Source organism: Myxocyprinus asiaticus, chromosome 24 (assembly GCF_019703515.2).
Source record: "Myxocyprinus asiaticus isolate MX2 ecotype Aquarium Trade chromosome 24, UBuf_Myxa_2, whole genome shotgun sequence".
Taxonomy (NCBI): domain Eukaryota; kingdom Metazoa; phylum Chordata; class Actinopteri; order Cypriniformes; family Catostomidae; genus Myxocyprinus; species Myxocyprinus asiaticus.
Window position 1 is genome coordinate 39,255,718 of NC_059367.1, and position 20,732 is coordinate 39,276,449.

Consider the following 20,732-nt stretch of genomic DNA (forward strand, 5'->3'; position numbering starts at 1 on the left):
TCTGCTGCGCCACGGAATGCCACTCGCATAGTTTTCCATTTAATTTGACCCAAATCGCCATTAAATGACATATATTATTTACTTTAGCAATGGCTAAAAGGTACATTGTGTATATGCAGGGGTGTAGATTCCGGGGGGATAAGGGGGGAGTAATCAAAACAAGCAAGTACAACCCCCCCCCCCCCCCCCACCAATTATTTATACAATGATCAATGGAAACATGTAAATGCTAAACGCTCAGACCCCCGCAATGTTCAAGCCAAATCTACACCCTTGTGTATATATATCTTTCAAATTACCTACAATATATTTTCAGTTACAAGTATGTGTTTTTGTGGTTCGAGTGCTTGGGGATAGGAGAAAGTATTGTAACATCAAAAATGCACACATCGAAAGGAGGGCTGTGAAAATCATTTTGTATGCATGTTGGTTTTATGATAGAGAGTTTAGCTTAGGACAGGTATTGGACTGGCAGCAGAGAAGAAGGGATTGATGGAATGGAGGATAGGTGGAAGAAGAGAGTAAAATCAGGGGGAAAGCAGCTTTTGTTTTTCATCTGTGCCTGTGAATGCCCATGCTGCCTTTGTACCACTCGAGCCTAGTCTGAGGCGTTTGCTATAGAAAAACACATACAAACTCACACATATAGAGATGTTTTTCTTTCTAAATGCACTTGTCTCTTTTTCACTGCTGTCTCTTGTGCTATTAAACAATCTTAATAGCTCATACTGTCAGAATTTAAGAGAACAGTAGAGCTCATGCCATAACTGCACTGACAGGGATTATACCCCCACCCCTACCACACACACACACACACACACACACACACACACACAGAATGCCATAATATTCCGGTTTCACACCATGTGGACGTGAAGACCTCATTTTCAGAATAATAAAGATTCAGAGCTGATCACTGGTGTCATGTCATCTCTGCCCCACCCAATGTCCAGCTCTTCAAATAATGACACGACTCTCTCTCTCATCGGTTTATGACTGGGCTCATTTAGAGTAGGATGTTTATTTTGTTGCGGGTCAAAGACAGAGGATTAGTTCTTTGGAAAAGTCTGTCGCACCTGGCTGTTTTCTGGCTCATTGTGGAACCTTATTTAGTATGTATTTGGTTATTCTTTTTTACTTTGATCTTTGGAGGATACAATTAAATTAATATTGATTATTCAAGCAATAAATAGGCCACAACATTTACATTTATCTATGATTGGGAAGGTTAATGTTATTAAAATTAATTGTATTCCAAAATTTAACTACCTGCTACAGTCTCTCCCTGTAGATGTCCCCCTCTCTTATTTCATGGCATAGCGAAGTCCTTCATTTGGAATGGTAAGCATCCTAGATTACATTTTAATAAGTTACATAGGCCGATTGACAAAGGTGGGCTAGGCCTACCCAAGATTTTGTTTTATTATTATGCATTCGGTCTAAGACATTTGGCTCATTGGTTGCTTCCACCTGAGAGAGCCCCTCCCTGGTTTTGTATTGAACAGGAAGTTCTTGCCCCTATTTTGCCATTGCAAAGCCTTTCTAACAAACTAACCGGAGAAGTTAAATTACACCCCGTTATCTTGCATATGCACTCGGTATGGACAAAAGTGTCCAGAGTGTTTAATTCTGACATTTATTTAAATGTTGCCTCAAGCATATGGCTGAACCCAAAATTATGTATTAATAAGTCCCTTTTTTGCTGGTCAGAGTGGATTGTAAGGGGGGTTACTACACATGGGACCTATATGAGAGTGGAGTGCTGAGATCTTTTGAAAATTTGGTTCAGCATTTTGGGACTCCCAGATCTCAGTTCTATAGGTATTTACAGCTGTGCCACCTGCTCTGTATAGTTTGGGAGTAGCGCACCCCCCCCCCCCACCCCAAAGCGGCAGATACTCAGGGAGAGGTGATTACTGCTTTTGGAAAAGGTCATGAGGCATCAGTGTATTACTCTCTGCTAATTCAGAGTCTGGGGGATGGAGCTTTAACTTCTATCAAGAGACTATGGGAGAAAGATTTAAACTTGGTGTTGGAGGAGGGAGTGTGGGCTAGGATTCAAAGAAATTTCAAGTCTGGATCTAGAGATGCAAGGGTGCATCTTACGCAATTCAAGATTTTACATCAATTCTATTGGACCCCCTCTAGATTGTATAGGCTTGGTCTTAAAGACACACCCACCTGCTGGCGATGCCAATCAGAGGATGGAGACACAACACATGTCTTTTGGTGGCGTGTTAAGATCCAAGAATTTTGGTTGAAGGTTCAGAGTTTTGTGTGTGACGTATTGTGCACTCAGGTTTCATTTTGCCCCAGACTCTATATTTTGGGTGATGGGTCATCGATATAGAGAATAGAGTTGGGTCCTAACCAGTTTCATGATCTCCACACAGATAGTTTTAAGGGGTTGGAGGTCGGCTGGAGCGCCCTCATTCCAGGAGTGGTGCTCGGAGATGGGGAGTGTGGCGACCTTTGAAGAAGGGTCATTTAGAAGACTGGGGAAATTGGACCTGTTTGTGGGAAAATTGGGTGGATATCTGGTGTTTCTGGAGGGCTCTCGGTGTGGGGCAGTGTAGAGAGAGGTGTGGTTGTCAATATGTGTTATTATTATGTATTTTTTTGTTGTTTTGTGTTTGTTGTTTTGTTTTTTGTTTTTTTATAGTTTTTTTTTTCTTGTGTGTGTGTGTGTGTGTGTGTGTGTCTATAATTATGTATGACCACTGGGATGTTGTTGGGGGCCAGGGTGGGGTTGGGATTGTGAGGGGTAATAGTGGGGGTTAATTGTTGATTTTGTGTATATATGTTTTGTTTTTCTGTGTTTAACATGTGAATCAATAAAAAAATTGTTAATCAGAAATAAGTAAAATGTAAGTTTACTTAATCCATTTCAGTTGGGACTACATGTATACTTTTTGTGGTGTTAATGAAGCATTGATGAAACTGGACAGGGGATTTCCATTTCTCAGCTTGCTTTGCATAGGACTCGATAGGGAGAGTAACTGTTAAAATTGAGTGTTATTTTATGTTTTTATGCAAGATGAATTTAAAGGGGGATACTTGTTAGTGTTTAATGTTTTGTTATGTTCAGATTTAGAAGAGTTTCTGTTATGTTGGGGTATTGGGGGTTACCATTAAGGTGAAAAGTGGAGCGTGAGCTAACGATGACGACAGGTAGATGTCGCACATGAAATTGATTGCTCGCTTCTTTGAGCAACTGCTGTTTTTACCATAGCATAGCCTGTATTTTGCATGCTAACATTCACTTTCATTAGTTGGTACATAAGAAATAAAATAAATAAAAGACAATACAAGAAATTAAAGAGATTTATTTGAGTTACATTGACATGTCTAATTTTGTTGGGTTTACCCAATTCAGCTATGTTCTGTCAACACAAAGTGTCTGTGTTGAGATTACATAGTAATTTTAAGAAAAATTAAGCTAAGAAAAGTTAAGAACTCATTTCAAACATGAGGAACCATTGTACATGACTGAATCAATTTCTGCCAAATAGCTTTTTTTGAATGTAGTCACAGCTAAAGAGTGTTGTGAGGTACAGCCGCGGTCTGGTTAATTTGGGCCCGCACCTGCCCATGACCCAAGTGAAATCCTAGTTACCGAACTTCCACCCGCCCAGTTGCGCACTTCTTCGGGTTGGCAGTGAGCCCCGCCCGTTGCAACGACCTCAGGATGGCCCTCAGATGTTGCATGTGCCACCGCCAGTCATTACTATAGATAATGATCGTCCAAATAGGTGGCATGTGGCCTGAGAAAGTTGTCCATGAGATGCTGGAACATAGCGGGGGCCCTGAACAAACCGAATAGAGTGACGAATTGGTGTAATCCAAACGGTGTGGAGAACAGCGTTTTTTTGTTGGGAGATTGATGTTAAGGGGATCTGCCAATAACCCTTTGTCAAATCCAGTGTCGAATAAAATTGAGCCATTCCTAACCAATCGAGCAATTCGTCAATCTGGGACTTTGGGTACGCATCAAATTTGGAAACCACATTGACTTTCCGATAGTCCACACAGAATCGAACCGTCCCGTCGCACTTAGGTACCAGAACCACTGGGCTGGCCCAATCATTGTGCAACTCTTCTATTATTCCCATCTTGAGCATTGCTTCCAATTCTTCCTGAACAACCTTTTTTTGTGCTCAGGAAGACAGTACAGGCTACGAACCACCACCACCGGGGTGGTCTCGATATGGTGCTCTATGAGGTTCGTATGACTGGGGAGAGGTGAGAACATGTCTGCAAATTCTGCTTGCATTTTGGCAACCTCTGTGAGCTGCGACGGTGAGAGGTGTTCTCCACAGGGGACCAGAGTGAACTGATTAGATTTGCGATTTCACCTCCGGGACAAGCTCCACCCTTTCCGGAACCACCATCGCCAAGGACACGGGGACTGCCTTCCTCCAAGGTTTTAGGAGGTTGAGGTGGTAAATGTTACATTCTCCACCACTATCTGTTTGTTTAACCTCATAATTGAGATCTCTGCCTTACCGTATGACCTCAAAGGGCCCTTGCCACTTCACGAGTAATTTAGAGCTCAAGGTGGACAGTAATACAAAGACTTTATCTCCCTGTGCAAACGAGCGCAATTGTGTACCCCTGTTATAGAGCTGGCTCTGTCTTTCTTGAGCTTGGAGCAAATTCTTTTGTGTTAACTGCCCCAATGTATATAGTTTTGCTCTAAAGTCAAGAACATATTGAATTTCATTTTTGCTCTGTGAAGGTCCCTCCTCCCAAGCCTCCCGTATGATGTCAAGCACGCCACGCGGCTTACGCCCATACAGGAGCTCGAAGAGGAAAACCCTATGGAGGCTTGCAGGACTTCCCGGACCGCAAATAACAGGGGTTCCAACCACTTATCCCAATCCCTAGCACCCTCGTGCAAGAACTTAAGAATCATATTCTTTAGGGTTTGATTAAATCGTTCAAGCAACCCATTGGTTTGAGGGTGATAAGCACTGATGCGGATCGATTTAATCCCTAATAATTCATATAGTTTGCATAGTGTACGTGACATGAAGTTGTGCCTTGATCGGTGAGGATTTCCCTCGGAATCCCCACACAGGAGATCATTTTGAAGAGTGCCTATGCAACACTACATGCTGAGATGTTGCGCAGAGGCACGGCTTCCGGATATCACGTTGCATAATCCGCCAGGACTAATACAAAGTGATATCCGCGTGCTGACCGCTCTAATGGCCCGACGAGGTCCATGCAAATTCTTTCGAAGGGAACCTTGATTAATGGCAGGGGGTGCAAGGGCACTTTTGGGGTGGCCGGTGGATTCACCAGCTGACATTCACGGCACGCTGCACACCATCTGTGAACATCCCCGTGAATGCCCGGCCAATAGAAATGAGCCATTATTCGGTTCAGTGTTTCTCCTGCCCTAAGTGACCCGCCATAGGATTATGATGAGTCACCTGGAAAAGCATTTCCCGATGGCTCTTTGGGATTAATAACTGGGTTGTATTCTCTTTTGTTTGAGCGTCCCATGCCACTCAGTACAATCATTCTTTAATAATTGAAAAATAGGGATATGCGAGCATGAGGTTAGGCTGGAGCTGTTGACCAATGATTATTCTCACTTAGTCAAAGTCATGCTTAAGCGATTTGTCACGTGACTGCTCCAGAATGAAATCCCCCTCAGGGACTCGCCTCTCTTGCGTCATTCTGACGCAGAGCGGCCATAGACGGCCCTGCTACCGCCTCTCCAGCCAACGCATCACACGTCACACAACGAGATATTTATTTGCAGGACCCATCCACACATATTCCCTTTAACAAACTCTGAAACTCAGGGCAATTCGTTCCCAAAATTTGTATATAGGTGAGGCAGGAGCTAACCGCAGCCTCCACTCAATGCTTTTCCCCTGAATTGAATCTCAGTGGTCACCAAAGGATACATGTGAATATCCCCATGCACACACCGCACCCTCACCTGTCTGTTTGTGCCCAATGCCCCGTCTTGCACCAATCGTTGGTGTATAGAGATTTGAGAACAACCCGAATCCACCAAAGCTTGTTATGTATCCCCCTTTACACTCACCAGTATCTGATACGCCCCCGCCCAATGGGGGGGGGGTTCTGCGGAGCTTCAGGGATCTGGACCAGAGTCCCCACCTCCATCGCTGGAACTGGAAGTGCCCGGCTTCCCTGCAGCTCCAACAGACCAGCCCAGGCTTTCCTACCACACCTGTGGGAACAGTCTCATCAACTTTGGGTGGGTGGGGGGGAGTGCGGAGGAAGACAGGGGAAGCAGGAGGTACGGACGAGGGAATGACCCCCTGAGCCAGGGAAGTGGTTTGAGTGGGGTTCCTCCCCATTTCCGTGGAGCCGGGATGGGATGAAAATGAGATTGGCGAGAGGGGAGGGGTTGAGACATGGGAGAGAGAGAGAGAGAGAGAGAGAGAGAGAGAGAGACTCTGGATCGCTGCTTCTCAGAAATGCTGTCATGTTATCCTCTGCCAGCTAGACTGCATCCTCCAGCGATGCCGGATGGTGGCACTGGACCCACTCGGCCATGCCCTGAGGGAGCTGGGAGATGAACTGTTTCAGTACAACCAGGTCTATGATGTCCTAAGCGCCGCGGGTCCCCTCAGTTAGCAACCATTTCCGGCAGGCGTCCCAGAGCTGTTGCGCAAAGGCAAACGGGCGGCCGTGCCTTCCCAATCTCGGAACAGAAATGTTGGCGACTCTGTTCCAGGCTACGACTGACCCATTGCACGATTGCTCTCTTCAGGTCATTGTACATGAGGAGGTTAGCGGCGGGGAGTTGCTGGGCCACAAGTTGTGGTTCCCTGGAGAGCAGTGGCAGCAACCGGGCCGCCCACTAGTCAGGTGGCCATATCCACAGGTCGAGGTGAGCTCCGGGGTCACAGCAGCAGCCCCCTCGTGGGTGATCAGGCTCCAGAACGCCTGCCGGTCTTCCACTTGGGCCTGGAGCAGGAGTTGAAAATGCTGTTCCTGCTCCAGCCACAGCTCGACGAGGGCTTGATGCTGGTTCTGTTGGATGCCGGTGAGGTTCTTTTTGTAATTAACATTTTTTATTGATTCAAAGAAAATAACACAACAGAGAAAAACACAACACATACACACCGAATCAACATTTAACTTTTAATCCTCACTAATATCCCTCCCCAAACACCAGCCCCACCCAACCCCAAAGAACACCCCTGTGGTCACATAAAATAATACACACACACACACACACACACACACACACCAAAAAAATATATATATATAATAAACATGCATAATTAAACTAAACTACTCTCTCTTCATCCCTTCCCCGAGAGTCCCCCAAAACTGCCAAATACCTACCCCACTTCCTGAAGAACAAGTCCCCCAACCCCAGCCTTCTACCTGTCATCTCCTCAAAAGCCTCCACCCTCCCCATCTCCGCACACCACTCCGGAAATGGTGGCGCTCCATCCGACTTCCAACCACTTAAAATAATTTGTCTGCCAATCATCATGCTAGTCAGAACCCAATTTTTTATATATTTGTCCCTCATATTTATAACTGCCCCATCGCCCAAAATGCAAAGTCTGGGGCAAAGTGAAATTTGAGTGCCCAAAACGTCACACAAATAATTCTGAACCTTTAACCAAAAATCTTGGATCTTAACACATCCCCAAAAGATATGGGTTGTGTCTCGCAGCTGTAAATACCTATAAAACTGTGATCTGGGAATCCCAAAATGATGACCCAAATTCTCAAAAGATCTCAACAATCCACTTTCATACAGGTCGCCGAGTGTAGTAACCCCCCTCACAATCCACTCTGATCAACAGAAAGGTGACTTGTTGATACATAATTTGGGGTTCAGCCATTTGCTTGAGGCAACATTTAAAAAAATATCCGAATTAAATCCTCTGGACATTCTTGTCCAAATCATGTGCAAATGTGAGATAACTGGGTGTGACTTAACTTCTCCGGTTAGTTTGATAGAAAGTCTTTGCAATGGCAAAGTAGGGGCAAGGACTTCCTGTTTCCAATAGAAAACCAGGTAGGGGCTCTTTCAGGTGGAAGCGACCAATGAGCCAAATGCCTGAGACCGAACGCATAATAATAAAACAAAGTCTTGGGTAGGCCTAGCCCACCTTTGTCAATCGGCCTATGAAATTTGTTGAAATATAGTCTGGGACGTTTACCATTCCAAATGAAGGACTTCGATATGCTATCAAATTGCTTGAAATAAGAGAGGGGGACATCTATAGGGAGTGACTGTAGCAGGTAGTTGAATTTTGGAATACAGTTCATTTTAATAACATTAACCTTCCCAATCATCGATAAATGTAATGATGCCCACCTGTCCACATCGCTCGAAAACCTTTAATAAAAAGGGTCAAAATTAAATCAGGCAAATTTGCTGGGAATAAAATACCCAAATAATTAATGCCCTGTTTTGGCCACTGGAAGGCTTCCGGCTGGAAGGCCGTTACTGGACAGTAAGCTGTCAGAGACAAAGCTTCGGATTTAGACCAATTGACTTTGTATCCTGAGAACTTGGAAAATGAATTAATTATTCTGTGGAGGCAAGGCATAGATCTAGTGGGTTCAAAGACAAATAATAAAATACCATCTGTGTAAAGCAGAAGCTTATGCGCCACACCTCCCGCCATCACCCCTGGAAAATCATCCTCCTTTCTTATCGTGGCTGCTAGTGGTTCCAGGGCAAGACAGAACAATAATGGTGAAAGAGGGCAACCCTGCCGAGTGCCCCTGTTCAGAGTAAAATAATCTGAAATGAATCCATTTGTTTGTACCACTGCTACAGGGTGTCTATATAGTAACTTAATCCAGCCAATAAATGTACTCGCAAACCCACACATTTCCAAAATCTTAAAAAGATAATCCCATTCTACCATATCAAACTTTTTCGGCTTTTTCAGCGTCAAGTGAGATGGCAGCGACCGGAGACTGATCATTCACTACTGACCACACGATATCGATGAAACGCCTAATGTTATCAGAAGAGCTATGGCCCCGAATAAACCCCACCTGATCTATATGTATAAGAGATGTCTTAACTTTACTTAATCAGTTAGCCAAAATATTTGACAAATGTTTACATCTAGCTGGATCAAGGAAATTGGACGGTAACTTTTACACTCGCTTGGATCTTTGTCCTTTTTAAGAATCAGACTGATCCGGGCTTGTGTCATGGTTGGGGGAAGCTTTCCATTCTTTAATGATTCCGTATAAACTTCTAACAAAAGTGGAGCCAATTCTGTAGCATAATATCTAAAAAATTAAGCTGCAAAACCATCTGGCCCCGGAGCCTTTCCTGCAGGTAAGGCCTTAATTGCCTCATCAAGCTCCTCCAAGATTATCTCAGAATCAAGATTTAGGTAGTTCTAATGGTTCCACAAATTTTCTAATATCTTCATCAGTAGACGAAGATGTGGAACTATAAAGATCAAGATAGAATTCTTTAAAGGCATTATTAATATCAATGGCTGAGGTAAAAATTTCACCACCAGCAGATTTCACTGAGGGAATGGTAGAAAAAGACTCTCTCTGTTTTATATATCTAGCCAAAAGCTTCCCTGCTTTGTCCCCCGACTCAAAATATGACTGTCTTGCCCTGAATAACCAAAACTCCACTTTCCGTGACAAAATAGTATTATATCTGTATTCAATCGGGTCAATTCTCTGAGGCCATCAGTTGACATTCGGCGCTTCAGCTCAGCCTCTGCACTTTTAATATTCCCTTCCAACTCCACGAGTTCTCTTGCTTTGGATTTTTTGGTAAATGAGGCATACTGTATGATCCGACCCCTAAGAACCACCTTAAGTGCCTCCCAAGCCACGCCCACAGAAGATACTGAGGACCAGTTGGTCTCCATATAAACATTGATTTCAGTCTTTAATATTTGTTGAAAATCAGGATTTTGCAAAAGGGATACATTAGAGCGGCAACTATATGATTTCTTTTTCTCCGTATGTGGCAACATCTCTAAACTCACCAGGGCGTGATCTGAGACTAAGATGTTTCCAATTGATCAATCCACAACAGATGGAAATGAGGGACTTAGATATAAAAAAAAACAAAATAATCTATTCTAGAATAAATCTTATGGACTGATTTAAAAAAATTTATAGTCCCTACCAGATGGGTTCAGAAGTCGCCAAATATCTGCAAGACCAAGATATTTACACATCCTGTGCAGCGTCAATGTTGCTCTAGGGGGCTTACACACTTTGCTTCACTATGATCAAGGACTGAGTCCATCAAAAGATTAAAGTCTCCTCCCAATATTGTATCATGAGGGGTGCCAGCAGCTTGCAACATCCCTTCAAGATCAATAAAAAAGCCATTCATTCCAAAATCATTCCAGTGTCCTGCAAAAATGCTCCACAAAACAAACTCCAGCTGCTTGGCGGAACCAGCACAAAAAGAAACAAAACAGGCATCCCAGTACCTTGGATGGTCGAGCGTATTGAGCGAGTCAAATTCACTCGGAGGCCGTGTAAAAAAATACACCATGACTTAGTCCGTCAACTTTATAAAAGACATCCTTTGTGTGGGCATGTAGATATTTTGCGGCTATCCTTAGTATCCATTCTCGATCTGGCCGGGAACTTCAGTGTAAAAGCGATCTTCCGTCCATGCAAAAGTTTCTTGGAGTGTTACTACGCAAAACAAACTCCAGCCGCTAAGCGAAACCAACACAAACGGAAACAATAATGGCGCCCAGCTTCCTCAGACAGCCAAGAGTAAGTACAGCGAGTTAATCCACTCTGGAGCTACATGAGAAACACCAAATGGCTTACTCGCCCATTGTTTCTATGAAGGACAGTGCTTGCTTGGGACATGTAAATACTTTGCGGCCATCCTTAGTATCTGTTCTCAGTTTGGCCGGAAAAATCAGTGCAAAAGTGATCTTCCATTGATGTAAGAGTTTCTTACATTCCTTGAATCAATCGCATTTCACTCTTGTCAAATTCGCAAATTTCGTTGGCTCCTATTTTCCAAATCTTCCAGTTTTTCCAAAATGCTTTCCACGTCTATTTTGGTCGCTAGCGGATTAGCGGATAATTCCCTTTCCGATGTCTCCAGATAATCTATTAGTTTCCACTTGTAACCAACTCAGAGAATTTTGTTTCCATCACCGTAATCGATTGACGTATTACAGCGAGATTTTCCAAGTCAGCAACAACCTTCGTCAGCATCACAGACATGTTGGACAGTTGATGCTGGATTTCTCCTGCCACACCGTTCAAATCGCATCCCTGGTCCACAGGCCCATCAGAGGTTTCAGCTTGAGCACGTAAGTGTCTTTTAATGTCTCCAGAGCCTGAGGATTTTGAATTCTTTGCCATGTTTACCTCAAAGAACAAATATGTAGCTGGGTGTATCGAATCTCACCGGATTATAACAAGAAAATAATAAAAAAAACTAGCAAAGTGTGTAGAGCTCGCCGTTTACATGTCTGCTCCTCGCATGGCATCACGTGACCTCCGCCGGTGAGGGTCTTGATCACTTCGCCCGGTGGTGAAGACTCCATGATGACGTATCTCCTTCCAAGATGTTCCTGGGTTTCAGCACCAATGTGATACGGTAAGAGTTCCTTCAAAGAATGGAGGAGGCGGGAGGCAGTGCAACAGTCTCTGTCTGGGTTTTATTTTCCCTTTTTCTCACAAAAATAACAGAAAATGGCCTCTTCTGGGCCACTACCACAAACACACAGTTCTTTTAACATAAAGACAAAACGGCGCTTCTCAATTCGCTCTATTCTCTCCCCTATGGCGTTTTTTTTGGGTGTTTTAAAGTCTCCCATAATTTTAGTCATTATGCCAGCCAGATGACGATCCCTCACCACTCTCTCTCTCCCACAGACAGACACATGACCACGCCCCCATCCCCACAGTCCTTTATTCATGTCATATTCATTAATTATAGTCAATTTTACTCTGACTAAAATGGCATACACATAATTGTAGTTGACAGAAATAAAATATTAGTTTGACAATAATGTGCAAAATGACAAAAACATGTATCAAACTAACAGCCCAAATATTAATCATATATTAAAATATTTTGAAGATATAAACTACTTATAATTACTTAATTATGTAAACACAACTTTTGTAAGAATCTGTTCTATTAAAATTTGAAATGATCTCAGCATTTGGTAACATACTGCTGAGGGTGGCAATACAATAAGAATTCTTATTTTTTTATAACAGTATTTTTTAAGAAAACAGCCAAATGTTCAAGAGTGTAGATTTTTGTTCTATTGTTTGTGATCTTAATGAAATAGAGGAAAAAGTGTTGACCTGGCTAGATGCAGTTTGCATGGTCTTGGTTTCTTATTTTAATAATGCGAGGATTACTTTGTTTGTGATTTTAGCTGTGTTTGAGGTCTAATTTTGTTTAGAGCATTTTCATGTGCTTGTGTTTTGCTATGTGATGCAGAGAACATGTTGACATTGTTACTTTGTACCCCTGCTGGGGTTGTCTTCGTAGAAACCGTAGAAATAGGAGATGATGTTTTAATGGCATTAATCGATTGTGGTAATGAGAGCTGGTTAATTACATCAGGGTGAGCTGTCAAACCAAAGCAGCAAGACCAGCCGGTCTGCATGCACAAAGAACGAGACGCCTCATTCCTATTATTAGCAGATATTATTAAAGGAATAGTTCACCCAGATATAGATATTCTGTCATCATTTACTCACCCTCATGTTGTTCCCACCCTGTATTATATTCTTTCTTCCGTGAAACACAAAAGATATAAGGTGGAATGTCCAAGTATCTGCTTTCCATACAATGAAAATGGATGTGGACAGGCGCTGTCAAGCTTCTAAAAGCACCACATAAGTGGTCCAAACAACTCATGTACTATATTAAAAGTCTTTTGAAGCCATATAGAAGAGCTTTGTGTGAGAAACAGACTGAAATTTCATTGCAACCCTCTACGGACACATTGGAAAAAATATTGCCATTGTCTAGTAAATTTTGTATTTTTCTTGTCAGACTTTTGACGACATGTAAGCATAATGCAACTGAAAAAGATATTCAGCAAACCGAGAAGGGGGCATCTTTACATATAGTATTCATATACTTACTGCATGACTTCACGTGCTATAATATGTGGAAAAAGTATATTTTATTTCATATTTCGATTTTCATCATTTTAATCGCATTTAAAAAAAAATTTAAATGATAAATTTCACATTTTATCCATTTATATTAGGGCTGCATGATTTGGACAAAAAGTAATATTGCGATTATTTAGAAAAATATTGCAATTGCGATTTGAACTGCGATTATTATAGACCAAAAACATGTTCAACTGCCAAAAGGCTACTGGGGTTTTCAAACTTGAGTCCTCTTAAAAAGAACCAAACTGAAAAAAAAATTTCAATTCACCCACAAACAAACAAATATATAAACAGTGAAACAAAGAAAATAACACTTTCTTCATCGTTTCAAATTATACCATCCACCGTGTACCTGTTTATGTCCATTTTGTGATAGGGTCTCAGCCCACTAATCATCATCATTAATTTTTGAAACACATTCAACTTGAATATTAGCGATGCTCCAATCAAGATTTTAACATCGATAAAATCTCCAATTTTCTTTTCATCGAATCGTCCGATGCTGATCATTTAACTTTTTATCAGCAGCTCTGTCAAAACTGGTTATATGTAAACTTTCTGCTCAATGTCAGTTTTTGCTGTCAAAAATACTGTTGGTACAGTTGAAGTCAGAAGTTAACATACACTTAAGTTGAAGTCATTAAAACTAATTTTTTTACCACTCCACAGATTTAATATTAGCAAACTATAGTTTTGGCAAGTCGTTTATAACATCTGCTTTGTGCATGACATGAGTAATTTTTCCAACAATTGTTTACAGACAGATTGTTTCACTTTTAATTGACTATATCACAATTCCAGTGGGTCAGAAGTTTACATACACTAAGTTAACTGTGCATTTAAGCAGCTTGGAAAATTCCAGAAAATGATGTCAAGCCTTTAGACAATTAGCCAGTTAGCTTTTGATAGGAGGTGTGCTGAATTGGAGGTGTACCTGTGGATGCATTTTAAGGCCTACCTTCAAACTCAGTGCCTTTTTGCTTGAAATCATGGGAAAATCTAAAGAAATCAGCCAAGACCTCAGAAAAAAAAAATGTGGACTTCCACATGTCTGGTTCATTCATGGTCCGAAGGCAACATTTTTAATTGAAATCAGTTGCAAATAAAATTAGTTTTGCTCCAGATGAAGGGACGATATTTAGTGAATAGCAACGTTTTTGTCTGTTCCTCACATAAAGCTATCATATGGCTTCCAAAGACTTGACATATAGTTCACGAGTCATGTGAAGTAGCGCTGGGTGATATGACGATATCTATCTTGTAGATGATATAAAGTGTCAATCAATAGAAATTTTGCTATATCGCGTATATTGCGATATGCAAATATCTATGTGCACGTGTGTGCGTATCTATCAGTGGGCAGGGTTGGAAGCTCTTTCCACCACAGTGGAACAGAGAAAGTGAACAGTCGTGAAATAGACTTGAGTCTTTTTGTGATGGGACCACTAGGTGCCACTCATTCATAGATCGCAGAGAGCAAGTTGGTGCATAGACCTGGAGAAGTGAACTGAGGTAAGAGGGTGCGGTTCCATTGGCTGTCCTGAAGGCCAGAGTCAAAGCCTTGAATTTGATGCAGGTAGCTACAGGTAGCCAGTGAAGTGAAATCAAGAGTGGGGTGACATGAGCCCTTTTTGGCTGATTGAAGACCAGACGCGCTGCTGCATTCTGGATCATCTGCAGTGGCTTGATTTTGTTAGCTGGGAGGCCAGCCAACAAAACATTACAGTAGTCAAGTCTTGAAATAAACAGAGCTTGGACCAGGAGCTGTGCAGCATATTAATAATGAAAAGGTCTGATTTTCCTGATGTTGTAGAAGGCGAATCTGCAAGACCGGGTGGTTGATGAGATGTGGGAGGTAAAATAAGCTGGTCATCTACCACCACTCCCAGATTCTGAGCTGTTTTGGTTGGTGTTAGTGTAGTTGAACCAAGATGAATAGTGAGGTTGTGGTCAACAGATGGGTTGGCTGGGATCACGAGGTCTTGTCTTGGCAAGGTTGAGCTGAAGGTGGCATTACTTCATCCAGTCCAAAATGACAGAGAGGCAGGCAAAGATACGAGTTGAGAAAGTAGGGTCATCAGGCTGGGACGACAGGTAGAGCTGCGTGTCATCTACGTAGCAGTGGTAGGAAAAGCCATGTGCCTCATTGATCGGTCTGAGTGATGTGTATATCAAGACAAGATGTTGTGTCTCCAGGAGACCATGAAAGATCTTCCCATGAGGAATGACTCAACCCATCCAAGCACAGTTCCTGTGATGCCCAGGTCAGAGAGGGTGGACAGGAGAATCTTGTTGTTCACTGTGTCGAAAGCAGCAGACAAGTCAAGGAAGATGAGGATGGATGATTTGAGTTAGCTCTCGCCAGTTGAAGGGTTTCAGCTACTGATAAGAGGGCAGTCTCTGTTGAGTGTGCTTTTTTGAAGCCAGTCGAATAGGTTGTTTTGTGAGAGAAAAGCAGACAACTGGTTGAATATGATCCTCTCAACAGTTTTAGACAGGAGAGAGACTGGTCTGTACAGTAGTTGTCAATTACTGTAGGGTTATGTGTTGTTTTTGAGTAGTGGGGTAACTCGAGCCAGCTTTAATGTATTGGGAAAGTTTCCAGTTGTGAGAGATGTGTTAATGTGTGTGAGTGTGGGTAAGATCGATGGAGAGGCTGCTTGCATAAGGTGGGAGGGGATAGGGCCAAGTGGACAGGTGGTAGGATGGTTAGAAAGAAGCACTTTGGAGACTTCAGTCTCGGTGAGAGGGGAGAATGAGGAGAACAGAGGATGGGATGTTGGATGAGAGTGGCTGAGGGTGTTAGGTGTAGAGACCTGGCTGCTGATGCTCGCTACTTTGTCAGTAAAAACTTGGCAAAGTCATCAGCAGTCAGAGAAGTATTAGGATGTGGTGGAGGAGGATAGAGAAGAGATGAGAAAGTTGAAAATAGTTTATGTGAATCTGAAGTGTTACTGATCTTATTCTGGTAATAATCAATTTTAGCACTAGAAACACTGGTGGAAAAAGAGGAGAGAAGTGATTGATACTTGCTCAGGTCAGCAGGGTCTATTGCCACTTTCTCTCCACAGCCAAAACTGATCCTGCATCACCACAAGCATGTGTGCTTCCGCTGCACCACAGCTTCAACTCAACTTTGTTAGAGGAGCAGAGGGATGTCAATGTAATAAGTTGATGTTGATGATAAGAAACCTGGTGTGAGAGATTGTAGTTTTAGTTATGAATCACCTGCCTGAAATCAGTGAATGTATGTGCGTGTGTTTGGGCAGTAATAATAGGTTGTCAGCAAGTGTTTAGGAATGTCGTGATATCATGGCTCGACTGTAAAGTCAACATTGAATTATGACAATAATAATAATAATCACAGATATAATTATAATAATGATGATGTCTTTGCATAAGTGATAAATGTTATTTCTTTATGCCTTTGGTTTTCTTTCTTCTTCACCTTCCTGATATCTTTTCTGTTTTCTTACTGTACCTTTTTTGCACACTGAATTATGATTAGTGAGATCTCGTCAGTGAGCAAAAGATGTGCACCAAACACAATAGCGAAATATAGCTGCAAGCAGCAATTATGGGGTCAAGCACTCCAACAACATGTAAGGAAGTATGATTGGACATCACTGATTATGTTTTTTATACCACTTTTCTTGAAATCATAAGTATAATTGAGTATTACAAAACAATTCATTATAACTTTTGACCAACAGGTGGAGCTGTCACCTTATTTGTATAGTACAGTCAGGGTGTGGTGACAATGGAACATGCAAAGTTTTATGTCAGTATGGCAAAGCATTGCCGAGATACAGCCTCAGATGCTTTTTGGTGTCTTGCTATCGTCTTGCTGGTCTATCGAAAGCTTTTGATACATTTTTGTCATGAGTGTCCCTAGATGATGCATGACAAATTTCGTAAATAAAGTAGGCTTTATTGGAAATTCAAAATAGCGGACTGAAAGTATGGGGGACCATGGAAAATTGGGATTCAGCGTATTCGGCATGACCCAAGGAATCTAAACAGAACAGTGACAGGACAATAGACCAAACAAGTCAAACGTTATAAGCATTGTTATTCATTTTGTTATATCTTTTGACCACAAGGTGGCCCTGGCCCCAAACTGTATAGGAAACCCTGAAGGCATGGTGTTGACTATGACATATACCAAGTTTCGTGTCAATATGTTAAAGCGTTGCGAAGATACAGCCTCTTGTAAATTTTGGCATGCTCGCCATCAAATTGGTCTTATGGTTTAGGAGCACTTTGAAAAACTAGATTTTTCAGAAAATTCAAGATGGTGGAAAATCTAGTCGAGCGGAAATTTAAACCATGGTATGCTTTCGACTCTGCATGAGCCAAGGAATCAGAGAATTTTTTTTTTTTTTTTTTTGCACAGCCCTACTTAGAAGGCTAATCCGTTAGCTTTCTAACTGAAAACACAAAGATGTGACTATTTGTAGCATCAAATTATGTTATAATTTTAAAAGAAATTAAATGGCATGTATGGTTAGTTTACATAGATCAGAAATCTATATTCTATCATGTCAGAATAATATAATTTTTAATCAGGCATGAATAGAATTTATTAACTACATATTAGGCTAATTCAAGTATATGTAACTTTTGGCAGTCCAATCAAATAATAAGTCAAGAAAGTGTTAATATTACAGTTGATATTGCTTCCAATTTTTTCATCACACTGGAAATGAAAGGTCAAGTTGTTTTTTATTTGTTTTGTTTTTTATTGTGGGAAACAGTATTCGACGCAGTGTACTGGTTTTATACTGTACATTTTGGAAAATGTAAATCTGGGTATTCCATACATACAGAAAACATGCATTCAATTATGTATTTTCTTGGTTAAGACTACATAGCTATGTAGTAGGATTCTAATCAGGCACTGAATAGAATAAGCCCATCCAAAAAACATGTATATATATTTTGGCGAATGGAATCATTTAGGGATTCAAGGGGGGATAGGATTTGACAGGGGAATAGAATTTGCTGTAATACCTGCCGGCTTTCTTTTCTAGCTGTAACCTCTGCACTTTTGTCTTTCTATTTACATTAGGAATCTCTGTCTGTAATGAGCCCTGTATCTAAAGCAGTGGAGATTTAATCATTCAGTATTAACTGGCAGGATAAACTGAGCCCAGTCGGTAATGAAACCAGTAATGGAGGCTGGTCACCATAATTATTATTAACGATAGTTTCACATTTGCTAGTGACTTGTTTGCAACTTAAAGCTTAAATTTGTAATTTCTGCAGCACTAGCGCCACTAAACGGAATTGCAAAAATAAACATTGTTTTCAAAACAGCTTTCCGAATCAATCCTCGTCTGCCACTGATCAAATAAACAGATGGTCTCGCCTCTACTCACGCCATTGGTCGAGTCAGTGATTTTGTATAGAGCTAGACAGGTCACTCAAAACAAACAGGGGAATTTTTATAGGGCCACAGAGACTCAGTGTTCACAGTTTTTGAGAAAATTAAATTAAATGACTTACAGTTGTCATTGCATATTAAGCTGGGATAAGAGAAAGTATTTTAAAACTAAAAAAATTACACTCCACACCCTCCTCTCCAGATGGTAAAAAAATAAAAATTCTTTCATATCTTACTCTAAAATATACTTGGGTTTTGACACGAACACTTAGCATCTACGTACAGTTGAACGCGAGCCTGTCAAAGTATACTTAATTTTTCTGTGCGCGCATACACAGGCATGTGTTGGGCCTCATGTATTCAGATAGAAGATAAAGTCATAAAAAACATTCCTCAAGCCCCCTCCTTCTAAGTCGTAAATTTTACTGATAAAAATCGCGCCAAAATCAAACAAAGGGAGTCCAAAACAGACTACAAATCCATGAAGCCTTGCCCTCTAAAGGATCGAGCTCTCAACTCCTATTGGATGAGGCACACCACAGAACGTCCCCCGAGTGGAATAATTATTAATTATTTCTGATAGTAACACTGATCTAAACAACCAGTAAAGCCCTACACATGCGCGGTACGACTGCTCTGAGATACCGGACTATTTCTCTTCAGGAGTTTAGACTCATAAAGATGTCTTTATATTCTTTGGACTCGAGTTATAAAAATGCAGGTATCTCCTGGCCTCCTCACACATGCACTCTTGACGTGCACATCATTGTTGTTGTTGTTTACACATTCGTCTGTTTAGTGGCGATTACATCTTGTAACGCTTCTTCGTGACCGCAACAGCTCAAATGTGAATGTTGCCACCTTGTGGACCCACTAATTAGTGCAAATAATTCCAGGCGTATGTGCATCCTGCGTTTTCAAAGACGCGTGGTTAGAGTAATCGTGCTGCGCATGTTCAGTGCTCGAGCTCTCTGCTGATGATAAAATTTGCATCACGTGGTGCCGTCCTGTTCACGTCTGACCGAAGTATACTTTGGGCTTATTGTCTCTTGAAACATTGTTTTTTCCCCTGAGTGGAACAGTTTTTGTTTGTTTCACTTTTTATTTTTCATTTCACATTTTTTCATCCAAATCACTTTAGTTACGGTGTGAGTTGTGATTAGTCACTATGTCCAGTCAAAACCTTTGTGCTGACCTGTTTCCACAGGAAGATCTGTGTGCACTGTAAGTGTGTGCGCGAAGAGCATGTGGTGCGCTCGGTGCCCGGCCAGCTGGAGAGAATGATGATGAAGCTGGTGTCTGACTTTCAAAGGCACTCCATATCCGACGATGACTCGGGCTGTGCCTCGGAAGAATACGCATGGGTACCGCCCGGACTCAAGCCTGAACAGGTGAGGGAGGCAGTTTTCAGGAGATTTTACCTTCCACAGTGTGAGACTGACAAAAATGTACTCTGACCTTTTGTGTAAATATGTTTGTGGGATCAGTGATTGGCGCATGTGATCTGAATAAACCAATCACAGCCACTCTCTCACACTCGCTCAGACAGAGCGGCTTGTGTGTATGAATGCATTCATAAATCAAGCCCTGACAAGTGAAGCAGGTTTTTGTATAATTAGGCACTACTTTCACATTTGTTGTTAGTAAGCAGACTAATTCATCCAAAAATGAAAAATAATTTATTTTGTGGAAAACTGCTTCTAATAGTATCTTAAAAGTAGTCCATATGATACATGCACTATATTCCAAGTCTTCTGAAGACATATGATGGCTTTGTGTGAGGAACAAACTGACATTGAAGTTGTTATTTGTTATCAGCATAAAGTCTGGTCCATATTTCAGCTTATTTTGGCCAATAACTCCCTACTAAGACCAGAAGAAACCACCTGACAGACATGTAAAATGATGTTTAGTACTGATATATTGTATATACATTATATATTAATATATATTGTAGTATACTGATATATATATATACACTGGCAGCCAAAAGTTTGGAATAATGTATAGGTTTTGCTGTTTCGGAAGGAAATTGGTACTTTAATTCACCAAATTGGCATTCAATTGATCACAAAGTATAGTCAGGACATTACTGATGTAAAAAATAGCACCATCACTATTTGAAAAAAGTCATTTTTGATCAAATCTAGACAGGCCCCATTTCCAGCAGCCATAACTCCAACACCTTATCCTTGAGTAATCATGCCAAATTGCT

General features: G+C 41.4%; 1 protein-coding gene across 2 annotated transcripts in view; it reads left to right on the forward strand.

Moving 5' to 3' along the window:
• The window catches only part of LOC127415113 (prickle planar cell polarity protein 3-B-like), a 90,197-nt gene that overhangs the window by 33,486 nt on the left and 35,979 nt on the right, over positions 1–20,732 (forward strand). For both annotated transcript variants that reach the window (XM_051653674.1, XM_051653675.1), the window contains exon 3: positions 19,725–19,908. In XM_051653674.1, coding sequence (XP_051509634.1) covers positions 19,725–19,908 — 184 coding nt within the window. The remainder of the gene's footprint in view (positions 1–19,724; positions 19,909–20,732) is intronic.